General features: G+C 32.2%; 1 protein-coding gene across 1 annotated transcript in view; it reads left to right on the top strand.

The window, feature by feature from the left end:
- Nucleotides 1-9,220, top strand: part of LOC144845377 (neuronal acetylcholine receptor subunit alpha-10-like) — a 32,776-nt gene extending 23,556 nt beyond the window's left edge. The window contains exons 3-7 of the mRNA XM_078702662.1: nucleotides 2,194-2,342; nucleotides 4,316-4,360; nucleotides 4,699-4,808; nucleotides 5,495-6,033; nucleotides 6,362-9,220. Coding sequence (XP_078558788.1) covers nucleotides 2,194-2,342; nucleotides 4,316-4,360; nucleotides 4,699-4,808; nucleotides 5,495-6,033; nucleotides 6,362-6,912 — 1,394 coding nt within the window. The 3' untranslated portion in view covers nucleotides 6,913-9,220. The remainder of the gene's footprint in view (nucleotides 1-2,193; nucleotides 2,343-4,315; nucleotides 4,361-4,698; nucleotides 4,809-5,494; nucleotides 6,034-6,361) is intronic.
- The last annotated feature ends 5,312 nt before the right edge of the window (nucleotides 9,221-14,532 follow it).

Below are 14,532 nucleotides of genomic sequence, written 5' to 3' on the forward strand. Positions count from 1 at the left end.
TTATTTAAATATAATACCCACCACGTGATCACATGAATACACATGTTGAATGTTAATAATATCAATATTTTGTGCCTGGGAGTAAAATCCTTCATTAAAATATTTCTACTTTCAGTGAAAGCTATTCGATTCTATACATATTAAAGATACATTCACACTTCATTTTACAGAACGGAAGATGCAATTCTTAAGCTCTGTCTACACTATCAAAAAAGTGTGATGTGCCAAAATATGGTAGTGATATGCTTAAAATGGTAGTGATATGACATCATCATGTCCATTATATGGGCACACCACATTTTTTTTTCACATACAGTTTGATGGGGTAGACATATTTACTATACGAATGTCCGTCTTCTATTCTGTGAAACGAAACAAGTGTGATGTAGTTTAAGATGATCATAAATAAACCATTATGGTCGATTTATTATGATAATAATAATACGTCATAGCCAATTTAAAAAATAAATCAGTTTCTATGGTACAAATGAGGTTATAATTGACGCAACTTATATATCTAATTCCCATGCGATAGCACATTAACGACCGTTTCAATTTATCATCATTCTGAGACATTTACGGGATTCGCTAAGTTCTCTTATCACCTAAAAGAATTATCCACAAAGGATATAACGACATACTAGTAATGAATTCTAAACTTCTACAGCCTGTGTCTTTTAACACACAATAAACAAATTTACTAAACATCGGACAATAATATAATTCAATTCAATCTTTTTGATTTCTTCTGATTGAATTCTATTAAACATAAACAAAAACAATGCTACAAAATCTTTATGCGATATGAATAAAGAGGACGTTACTTATACATATTTATAGAGATTATAGCTTATTATTCAAACTCAATTGCATACAAGACTAAGCATTTCAACAGACTGATATGTAGGCCTAGACCTTCGACTTAATAATACGTATTGAAGCTATACGGTACATCTTTACAACGGTGGCACACGTTACTACACAGCGCGTTCATAAAATAAATATATAGACCACAAGCAGATACTAAATCAATACAACATATACAACAAGGCCATATACATGGCTGTAGTCGCGTGCGAAAATTTGACTTAGTGTTTACCGACTGACCGACCGACCAACCAACCGACCGACATAGTGAACTATAGAGTCACGTTGCACGCAACTAAAAATAATAACTAACCTACTTATGTGTTTAACTTAAATTAAAATACGTATTAAAATAGTGCCGTCAATATCTCATTCTCGGTAAAACCTATTTAAACAAGGTCATATATATTGCTGCAGTCGCGTCGCGTTAGTGTTTACCGACCGACCGACCGACCTACCGACCGACGGACCAACCAACCGACCGAACCGACATAGTAAGCTATAGAGTCGCGTTTGCACATATAAGGACCACTAATACATTTAGTATAATTCCACCGTAAGTAGTTTAATTTCGTTTTAATCTATTTTGTTTGTCATCATAATTAAAATTACAGACCAAGGACATCACAGTGTGTAAACAATAAGGAAAACAAAACAATAACAAAAACAAGGCCAACAGCCATAAGTCGCGTGCTCTCAGAAAAAAATGAACTTTCAAAAAGTAATGTACCGTTTAAAACTTTTCTCTACATCCAAACAGTTCAAAAAGTACAGAAAAGCGATAAAACGCATAGTGATACCGGACCGACAGACAGACCGACAGACTGACAGACCGACAGACCGACCGACCGACATAGTGAACTATAGAGAAAAAAAAACTTTTTCCTTTTACACTGTACAAGTAATATAATCAAACTTAAAAGTTGTGTCATGTGACATTATCAGGCTAATATTGACAGTTACCTTTGTAAATCTTCCATAATCATATTTAGTTGACTTACTTTAAACCATTATTTACATTTACAATAATTGTACTGTATGAGAACTTGTGAGCAACATATCCAGTTTAATCAGTAAACAAAAGCGAATCGGACCCACGTGAATTCCTTCTTTTAATTAGTCGATTGTTGGTACTGTATCTAATTTTTTTTTTCATGTCATAAATCCTAAGCTAACGTTTAATCTATCTTACACATTAGATGTTGTAGTAAGACATTTGCCTAATACTGGATAACTAATAATCGGGTGTTTTAATATATTATTTCCTTCTATAATACTAAACTAACATTTACATATTTCTTATTATTTGCATGTTTCTTTTGACAGATAATGTTGATTGTGACATTCGAAATCTTGTAAAACATCTTATGGAGGATGAGGATCAGCCGTACAAATCATATATCAGACCAGTTAAAGATGAAAACACAACAAAAATCATCTCATACGAAATGCTTCCAAAGAATCTAATTACATTTGTAAGTATTCTACGAATAATATATATTAGAAATACAGAATATATTAATTTAGTAATTCATCAGAGAAAGTTCACCAAAAGTAAGTGACATAAAAGAAGCCGAATGGCGATTGCCATGGCATATAGCAAGAAGGAAGGACAACAGATGTACCAATAGATTGACAGAATGGCAGCCGAGAATCGGCAAAAGTAAGCTTAGGGAAGACAAAAACGTAGATCAAGGGCAAAACAGAAAGAACAGAAAGGAATGACAGAGGCTCGAGGAGGGCTATCCGACTGGAGATGATGTAACCGAGATAAGGTAAGGTAAAATTTAGTAATGGTATGTGGATTTAACAAATGACTCCAGAGTACTTTGCTAAACTATATTCCTTTTTGAGAAAAAAAAAAGATTTACTACAATTCTTACTTTAGAAGTGGTTCCAGAAATTGTCATCTTCACACATATCGTGGAAACAAACATGCCGTAACGTCAGCTTCAACGTTATCGACAACTATGAAGTTGCTAGTTTGTGATATGTCGGAATATTTTCATTTCATTTTTATTTATTTATTGACCGCTCTCGGAATATGAGATTTTACAATATGACACTTAACTATAGTTATTAAAATAGAGAAGTACAATATCTCATAATAATAGAGCATAATACTCAACACTTTATCACAAATCCACTGAACCTATGCATGATATTTTTTATAAAATGAGCTAACATGTGTAAATTCTTACTTTTAATAATTGTTTACATTTTTAAAAGGGCTTTTATGTATATAGTAGATATTATCTTCTTTTGAAGGTCTCATAACCTCTGTTTGCTTTCCATCCTTTTCCAATTTTCCAGAATCCAATCCTGATCGATAAACATGTTATTTGATATTATCTATCAATATAAATTGAATAAAAAGAGACATAGAGCTTCTCTGGCTCCACGCAACGGGTTCTATACTCTTTGTCATAAGCGTATACAGTAAAATGATCATATTTTGTTAATAAATAATTTTTTATAAATTTATAATAGATTTTATTGTAAATAAAGAAACAACACATTAACATTAACTTCTTGCTCGTTATGTAGTGAGTTAGGACAGTAACAAATTGGTGGTAAATGATTTTGTACGGTATTTTAGAACAAATTGAGAGAAAGGATACCGGTACAGTTTTCATAATTGTACAGCCCATCGCATGCCATTCTAGTCCCAGATGATTTAAATATAGCATCGTAAATTGCGTGACGCCTGGGACATCAAAGTGGTATGAATGAATATAGTTGATGTGATGATATATACAGCTGATAATTTCATGATGTTTGCGAGCAGATACAGACCTACATTTATACGGGCGATTTCCAGCGTTAAAATTCAATCGATACACGGTTTTGTTAATTCAATTTGAAATGCAATATTACACCATGTAAATCATAACAATAATTGAGAACCATAATCAATACAATTTCAGGAGGGGTTAACAATCAAGTCACGAATGTTAACACTGTTAATTGACTTGCGTGATATGCTGTGTAAATTGGAGCTTTCTGCTGTAATTTCCGCAAAACAAGTACTACTACACGAAATATATATATACGTATACGACTAAAGTTAATTTTGAAAAAGCAGTTTTCAGTTTCCTTTTAATTATACACAATTATACAATTTAATAAACGTCTTGAAAATGTCTCATGGTTCAGAAAAAAATGTTGTGCGGTATCCAATACACGAGCGGTACCATAGGGACAATAAACATCCTGCAGATAGCAATCTTTTATCCCCAAATTATTTCGATGGTTAAGTTAAGTTAATCATATTTAGATTGTATACAGGGGGCTTGAAATGCACAAGCACAACACCTGATGTAAATAAGGCGGCCGTACTCACGGAATTATCTGAAAATATAGGTAAGGCGGTCGGTAATTTGTATCACTTATAATGATGTTTGACCAATCTATTATATATTGTAAAGAAGTTATTTTCTATTTTTAGGACGAAGTAAAGCAACAAATACGTTTACGTGTGTGGTTAAGACAGGTAGGTATATATCATTAAATGCTTCTCCAAATACTGAAACTGCTCAGCCAAAAATCTAAACATCATTGCAGTAAATATGACGCAATAGAAGGAGTAACATCTTCAATTTACGTACGTACTTGTCCCAACTGAACAAAGCACTGTGTTCATATATGTAAGTCCAAGTGATCACATCAATCACTGTAGGACATTTGTCTATTTCGTCCCCAGCTTAGCTGGATAAACCAACCTAAGTCTTTCCCCTCTGAGAGGAGAAGATAACTAAATGTGAACACTCATTCTTGCTAATTCGCTGTGTTTTCAAACGCACCATTCTAAACAATCATTCTATCTTTTAGCATTGGGATGATGAATTTTTGACTTGGAATCCAGCAGATTTTAATAATACAAATGAAATCAGGATTCCATCAACCAAAGTATGGAGACCAGATATTGTTCTATATAACAGGTATTACAAATGTTCCCAAAAGAGCATGCTGTACGTGATTTGAAAACATGATGTAGTATGCATTGATAATGACATGTTTTATTGTTTACTATTCATATCACGAATTTAATAAAACTATTGTGCTGAAAGAAGATAGCTGATTCAATAATGTCTGCGTATAGAATTGATATTATTAACAGAAAAAAAAAATAGGCCTACTTATCACATTGACAGTCACAACACGTATTATGCTTATTAATTTAATAACTACAGAAACCGAAGCCAATATCTCATGCGGTATCGTGTCTAGTGACAATAATCTGCAGTATCATGTCTGGTGACAACAGCACATACCATCACCTTCACCCTCTAAATAATCTCTCACTATGAACAACCCCGATCACGCTGGGATCCGATTCCAGGTATACCGATTAGACAGCTGAATCAATCAGCTTGCTGGCAGAAAAAAGTTAAAATTTAACCCTTTTGAAGAAGAAGAGGCTATGGGATAAAGTTGCTGTCAGAAGACGCGAAACTACATCATGTATATTGTCGTTAGATATGATACCGCTTGTGTACTAGGTTGTAGAAACAATCATTATTGCAGAAAGACAGTGACGAAATTGTGGTGTGATATTTTAAATTATAATTATTATTTACGACGATGACTTACTTAATGTAATATATATTTTGCCGTATATTTTCAGTGTCGACACAGATGGAACAAATGATCCACAACTTCCTGTAACAGTTTTAAGCAATGGCACCGTAGCATATAATACTCCGTATATATTTGTCTTCTATTGTAAAGTAGACTTAACATTTTATCCTTTCGATATTCAATACTGCAACATGTCGTTTGGTTCATGGGCACATGATATAACTCAAGTTAATCTAATCCCACCGAGTTTGTTCGGTGACACAGACCAGTACCAGGACAATGGCGAATGGAATCTACACAAAATGCCTATCACTCCAAAAGAAACTTTATTCAGCTGTTGTGAAAAACCATTCAAGATATTAATGTTCCATCTGAACTTAGAAAGGAAACCTGACTTTTATATATACAACTTAATTTTGCCATATGTATTAATTTCAGTTATGTCTCTGTTAGCATTTTATTTGCCACCAGAATCAGGCGAGAAGATGAGTTTATCGATAACTGTTTTGTTATCTCTTATTGTCTTTAACCAGTTGGTCTTCCAAACGATACCCCGTGTCTCCGCAGAAAGTTTTCCAATTTTAGGTACGTAACAAGTTTAATATATTTTTATTTCCAACATTGCATATCCTTAGACCTAATCATTTCCAAAAATAATCAGAAGTATATTATGTTTATTAATGAGCATTTTGAAGAACCTAGCCTACACTAAACTTTACCAATCGTTTGTTCTAAAACTCGAAGGTTTCAAGAGTTTTCAAAGAAAGGTTTGCAGTGTATACCTCTATACAAACTTGTTTTCTACAGTGTTTCTAAGTGTGTGTTTCAACTGGTCTACACCTATAGCAAACCTATAGAAAATGTTCTTGACAAACTTTGATTATTTCTATTTTTTATTTGTTTACATTCACAGGAAAATATTTCATATGCATGATTGGTATGGTATCGATGTCTGTGACAATGTCGGTGTTAAATTTACATGTGTACCACAGAGAACATGCTTGTATACCTATGCCAGAGTTTCTTCGATGGATTGTATTCAGTGTGATGGCAAGAGTTGTTGGAAAATGCAAACCGCATCAAGTTCCTCCTGCATTGACGACTGAATGGAAGGGATATCAAGCAGAAAAAGATGGTTTCGAACTTGAAGAACTTATGGATGATTTGGACTTCAAACCGGAAAGTATTTTAATGTCTACCAAGGGTGGAAATAATGATGGGTCTCCGCGGATAGATCGGATGGAGCGGCACATGACAAGAATATCAAAGTTCACAGAGTATCTTGCGGCCAGGAAACGAAAGAAGGACAAAGATCAAGAGATTGCAAAAGAATGGAGAGATGCATCTGCCGTAATCGATCGCACATTGTTGCTATCCTTTGCTCTAATCACTCTATGTTTACCAACATTCTTCCTTTTAGCCGCTAGAGGATTTTTTAGTTCTGAGGACAATGTAGATCATTGAAGGAAAAATTAAATTTTAAATACTTTAACATTTTAGAACTCTGAAAAAGTTCCTTTGTAATATCTTTTAAAAATAATTCATCAATTAAATTATATATTAATAATCAGTATCATACTAGCCTAAAGTACAATACAGCGTACAAACTAAACTACGACTAAACGCTGAATTAAATGTATACCCTCTTTTCTCTTTTCCCATACAACGTGGCTGAAATCCAATCCGCACTTTTTATCTTACACATACAGTAACCAAGTATCCATACATTTCTCTTAAGTCTCTAATAGCTATGGTTTAAAAGAAAAACTTAAAATTGGAAGAAAAATAAAAGAATCTAAGATTTTATTGATTTGTCATACCATCACTGCGCAAATATAACTTGCCAAATTATTTCTAGCTTCGTCTATCTCTACCTTAATATAAGTACTTTATGAACTCGCAATATTGTATTATATAATCATTTTACAGATATTATTCGATAGACCTTGAACTGGCCTGAACTTGAAAAACCATTTGTTATCTCACATAATTTCAACCCTACCACTTAAATACCTTAATAATATCTTACGAGGTTAAACAGAATACATTACTTTCCTTCGGTATATTCCATTTGGCAGCGATTTTTAATACATTGGCTATCCTGATTTACATTTAATTACAATATGATTTTAGAGAAACTTTAAAATGCTTTCCAAACTTATTATATACAAATAATAGTAGCTCAATAAATCTAAAATTCTAGCAGGTCTAGAGTAGATCAATTTGAATTGATTTGAAAGTCAGTAACTCACAATTAAAGTAAGTATGAAGCATATAGGTATGTTTTTTAAATACGGCTGCAGACTAACTGCCGTGAATAATCTCTGAGTGCAACGGCGCAATTCGTTCGTTTTTGGTGATTGCTGGTAAACGTAGAGTGATTTAAGACAAAGTTATAGAGTGATGTACTTTATCATGTAGTGTTTTCACAAACATTGGGACTAATAAATGTGAATAATTTATGTTGCCAACAAAATCAAGAATGAAGACAAATGACACCGGTCCAGATAATATTCATGTGTAATATTGCTAAAGGCACTTAGGCCATAACATAACTATGATATTTTACATTACCAAAATCTTCTTGGTCAAGTTTTGCTAAAATTGTACATTTTAGACTGAAAGTGTAAAAATAGTGTTGTACTCCTTGTGGAGCCTTTAAGAAAATATTAGACATTAGTAGGTCACGAGAACACCATTAGAGTACGATGATATATATCAATGGAGTGTTTGCAACATATGCCACTTTGCAAAGTATTCTTAAAATATAGATAAGATTCTAGTTTTACTCGTTTACTCATCCCTTACCATTTAAGGATTAGATTTAGAAGCAAAGACCTACAATTTAAAGTTCTTTAAAAAAAAAGTAAACGTACAGAAATGTAAGCTATAGCGACCTTATGAGCATGCGCATTGTGAAAACGAACATATCGTTAGACATAATTTATTGTATGTTTACAGTTTTCTGTACATATTTATAATACTCCTAGTTCTTGTATTATAGTTACACATTTTAACATAAAACAAGTGAATATTATCTTGTAATAGTGATATAGATTAAGATTATGGAGTTTACCATGTACACAGTTCATAATTTTTAAAAGATGGAGTATTTTCGTGAAATTTGCTTTCACAAGCAAAAATTCCCACACATCTTGAAAATTAAGAGCTATATTAAAATCGCAAAATATATTTAATGGTACGGTATTGCTGACGCATTCGAAGGTTGCTAAATTCATTATCTATCAAATGAATAAATACAGTTTCTAGGTAATAATACCTTGGAAAAAAAGTGTTATGGAACTATGCATTTATTAAGAAATCTAAGTTTGGAATAAAGTGTAAAATAAGTTCTTGTTTATTAACTATGATCAATGAATATACATTTTAATAAAATGTATTATGTACAGATATGCAAAGCTTTAATGTTATGGTTGAGAACATTTGAATTGAATGTATTGTTTATTTGGCTTACTGAATCAATATATTAATGTCACGGATGTACTGGTGGTAGGGCCTATGCGTTGTCAATGGGCGCCGCGTGGTGTGATGCCATGTCTTATATTTTCAAAACCATTCAAACTTGTGAAAAGTAAGACTTATTCCTTGTCAGTCAACAAATGTTAATGATTTTTAAATACGTTTAACTGCAGCACTGAATAGTTATTTCTTGAAAAAAGCTGATTATAACTTTAATGTATTATTTATAATATTTCAATATGCGCAATATTATAGTGAAATACTATGTATAAATAGATGTAGACTAACAATGTTACAGTAAATGTTTTTTAAGTAAAGATAACTTTGTAATACGCCTTTTATTTCTATGTTATGCATTTATTCGCAATAACAATGACAAATCAAATGCATTAAATCATTAGGAGTATTAGCTTATTTACGTCAGAAGTAACATTTATCAAACAGTGATGTCACGATCAACAAATTGGCATTAATTTCAAACTCATTTCGAACCTGTTTATGAAGAAGCAGAATCAGCAACTATATACTTGCAACTAAACAATTCATATAACTTAAGACTTAAATATCATTATTTATATCATCAGTCAATCGTTAATATGATGAAGTCAGTGATGATTGCAAACATTGAACTGTAAAATTGAATTGTCAATAACGCATTCGTCGTGTTAGGCCTCAATAGAAACATACTAAAAAAGAACGAAGACCAGTTCACCAACAACAAGTTGTAGACATTTACTCCTATAATAACAACCAAACTTCTTGTTTTGCCTCCTAAATTTGGAACCAAACATTTGTTGCCTCCTATAGTAAGAACCCAGCTTCTTTTTTGCCTTCTAAAGTGGAAACCAAACCTGTAGAGACGCATAATCTGGATCGACATGTTAACAAAGGCACAGGCTTTTATTTTACTTTTAGACTTTGTTGGAAGATCGCTTTACAATAAAGTTTTTCCCATTAAATGTAAGCAATCTGAATTTATACGGACATGTACTCAGATCCATATCAACTCTATGAACATCAATGAAATCAGAAGAAATGATGCTGGGAATAACTCATTTGACAAGTAAGCGTATATTTTGTATCATACCTACGTCAAAGTTTATTTATTATTTCAAAAAGCTATATATTCAATAAACTTAGTAGCGAACATTTAAATGGAAAGATATTATTGGTTAGCGCACGGTGACAATAATTTATATTAGTTTTTCTACGACAGAAATAAAATTCAAATTAGTATTGATTTTTTAAAGTATGAATTTAGAAATACTGATTTTGCAATACCATACCAACGAAATATGTAATTAATGTATACATTATAATGTATATTCATATTTTGTTTTCATATTTTGTCTAATACTATTATATCGATATTAAAAAATCCGAATATTAATCACTAAAACTATTTTTATCTAATATTATATCGAACGTATTTGTTGAATCCAGGTAAGGGTAAACCATTTAGAGAATTATTCATCACACGTGACGTATCTAAGATGTATACGACTGTATAAAAACGAGACAATCAATTGATACTTTTACGCGTGTTAAGATGGTGTTTGTTTTATATAGCCTATTTAGTTGTCAATGAAACACAATTTACAATAACATGATAATGTCTGACTTCACTTTTTTTGTTTTACATTATTATTATTTAAAATTCCTAAATAATATTTCGTTATTTCGGACATACCTAAAAAAACAAAAGCTCGTTCCATTTTTTACGGAGCTTCAATTCAACAAGCAACAATTTTTATTCAACTCTCCAGCTGATTTTGAATCTAATCAATGTAACCCACCCATCCACCCGCCGCAAACAACAGCAAAACAAGGTACTTTACTTACCTAACACAGATTCAAATTCAATTGTTGACCGTCCGCATTAATCTCCCTCATTAACTTTCATGATGGTAGCAAGATTTCTGAACAATTCTTCTTCATAACAGAAATAATCCTTTCTAAAAACATTATAATCAATGTAAAAAACGTACTATGTATAATGCACTTTCATCGCATCACTTAATGAATACCTCTTTCAAGAAATCCTATCCCAGAACCTGTATTTTAATTGACATCATATAATTACAATACAAACAAGAAAGCAAACAACAGCCTTTTAATTGTATACAATTACAATGGCAATGACGTCACATTAAACCGGTGCAGTTGTGGGGTGCTAGGTGGATGAAGTAGACCATAGTATGCAAATTAGTATAGATTCAAATAAATTAACACTCTAAATACACGTGTTAATTATTAAACAATTAAAGCTACAGCTTGGTTCCTACTTGGACGCAATGCACCAACGTAGGCGCGAAGCATGTTAGTTGTTGACCTATCACAACAGAAAGTTTGGACAATCGTGATTAGTCAAATTACTTGAGGCGCGCTTATGTTATTTCGTTGCGAAGTGGGAACCAATCTTTATATTATTCTATTCGCAGAGAAACCCTTCTTGTTTAAACGTATAGACCAGAGAGTTAAAAATCACACGTTATGCAACAAAGGTATTATTACATTAAAAAAAACATTTTTAAATGTGTCATAAGAGGGCTTTTTATCAGATGCAGCCTTATGAGCCATGATTGAACTTTAATCAGTTCTTGGAATACAGATAGACGGCTGGATGTACGGACGGGAACAAAAAATGACATCAATGTGTTGTTTTCGATAATAAAATGTTGATCAGTATGTTTTCGCAATATGGTAAACAAAATTGTTTCATCCATACGATAAAATTAACATAGCACATGCAATAATGTTAGGATGGTTTGTTAGCATCAAAGTCGGCAATAGTAAATGTCACACGTTTAATTATATTGATATACGCAATAATACCAAAGATTCATTTGATTATATCTGGGATAAATTGTTACGAATTTGGATAGCGCCATCTATTAAAAAAATTATTTACTGGCGTCAATTGTACGCCACATGTTTTGGTAATTGTCAGTTGAAAATAGACAAAATATGACATGACAAATCTTATGCTAAAGCAAGATTGTATGTTTTATTTTTGTTGGCTTTCATCGCTGTTAAATCCTGCATTTTAATAAACAATGAGTTCATCATCCATTCGGTATACATAATGGACATTTGGACTAAATAAACCATCAGACTCCCAACAATTCCAATAGGCGTTCAAACTTCGATGATTTAATACGACTGCAGTCTATTTCTAGATACAGGCCTACAACAGCGGTCTGTGGTTGATATACTCTTCTAAACTATAAGTTAACTGAACACGCATCGTTACCAACAAACCGTACAGCAGACAGGCCTAAAATAATTGATAAAACAGGAATACATAGGCTTAACTTTCTGAAATTGAAGGGATTTACAAGAATAAATATTTTCACTTCGACACACATTTTCACAAATTAACACTACTTTGTAAAACATATCTGAAATGATAACAGGTGAAGTCTCTAAGTCGAAATAGGGTCATATACATTAGTTTGCTACAGAGACCAATTTGTTAAACCACAAATACAAATCAAATATAAACGAGATTATTACCAATTTGTTTTAATGCATTTCTATAATCGTAATCTTAATCAAGATAAATTATCAACATAAATCTGGATTTGATTTTTGAAATAAGTTGTCAAGAAGGAAAATTGGCTTGCATAACATTCAGAAATCACATAATGTAATTTAACAATCAAGCATAATACATAATTATATGACACACCCGAGTATATCCTTACCATCTGATTGGTTAGTTCAGTGCCGTTCAGTATACAAGTTCTACGGTACGCGAAAGCGGAGCGGCGTCTTTTTGAATGGCCTAGCCTCGCGTCTAAAATTTGACATAGATGTCAGATGAAAGCAGCGGATTAGTTGAATAAAAGTTTACTTCAAACTTTATGTGACAAAAACATGCGATGTGCCCACATATGGATATGCATACGATGACATCATATCACTACCATTATTTGGGCACACTCACACTTTTTTTTGTCAAACTAGTTTGATAGGTAAGAGATAACAGTAGGTGTGTGCAAACAATAGTTATTTAAAATATTCAAAATTAACGAAATATTAACATAATTAAAGGGTATGCCTTATATATTAACAGATTCTTAAATACATGATATCATTAATATATGCCTATCAAAATATATTGCACATAAAGCTGGTAAACTGAAACCATAGTGTTCCACAGAGCCCACATACAGTAACATTTGCTTTTATAATTTATAACAATCCTACTCTAAATCAAATAAAAATAATTATTTGCATTTTGTATAAATATGTGATTATAAAATTTAGATGCATCTACACCAGCATAACATAAATTTGCGATTTCATGGGCACCCGGCCCATACTACAGACGCCAATAATTCATGAGATAGGCAATCTATTTGCAATCTAATTATATTTTTCGAAATTCTAATTAGGCCTATATAAGTTTAAAATCTTATCTTAAATTCTAATATATATTGGAAGAGTGTTATTTACATAATATATACTGTCTCTATACCTTAAATAAAAAACTCCAAATGAATATCAAGTGTTTCTATAGTAGATGAATATAGGCCTAACATATAACAGAGTCCATATTCACCAACATTGGACATTAATTATGTGTTGTTACCGTTGCCATAAAGTTCACTGCTACATCTTTAGAATAGACAATCATAATGTATCATTTACTCACATGATTTCAAAAGTTTGTAACAGTCTGGTTTTAAACAGATCATGCCAGCACGATTTAAAACGCATCAGATTAGATAACTCGTAAAGTGGTAGGCCTAACATACGAAAGCAGTTAGTACGTACAAAGTTAAAAAGAAAAGAGGAAAAGAATACGGTAACTTATACAGTGGTATAATAATAATAATCCTTGGCACTAGGGCTCCAGAGCATTATTGAATAGCGTAATCAATGTTTCAGACTTGTAGAAATTACGTACGTATTGCAATAGTATCAATATCATATGCTGATATCTAATTTATGTGTATATACATAAACATATAAATGGTATGCGGCTGATGGATATGCATCTTCAATCATGCTTCAGCAGAGAAATCAAAAGGGATTGCCCAAATACAAAAATATACGCATACATAGTTAGGTCTAGGCGCGCCTACTTAATTTGCATACCGTACGTTATATTAGGCTAAGCCTACGCCATTGCTTACTTAATAACAACTTTTGAAACTACTTTTTACAGTATCTACAGCAACTAATCCATAATACATAAATCCTTCTATATCGTTTAAACATTGTGTATCAGGTGCTTAAATTGATCATGTTAAAATGGTACTATGAGAAAATTTACCTCTTCTGTCGGTAAAATATCAACCATTCTATTTGCTTGTGTTACTTTGTAAAAAATAGTATTTGTAATTTGTTCATACCAAACCAGTAAAATATGTGATGCAACACACACATTAGGTGAGCTTTTGTTACTTGCCGTGCCGTGCCGTGCTAACGAGCTACTGTATTTGCAAACATTTAACATTCAATGTGCTCAGAAACATATACAATCTATCGACCATTATAAGTACATAATATAATGCTATCTTTGGGTCGGTTTAATACAGTTATTGTAAGTTTCATCATTTAGTAGGCTGATCTCGCATTCACATTGCTAGATTA

Source organism: Antedon bifida, chromosome 6 (genome assembly GCF_963402885.1).
Source record: "Antedon bifida chromosome 6, ecAntBifi1.1, whole genome shotgun sequence".
Lineage (NCBI taxonomy): Eukaryota > Metazoa > Echinodermata > Crinoidea > Comatulida > Antedonidae > Antedon > Antedon bifida.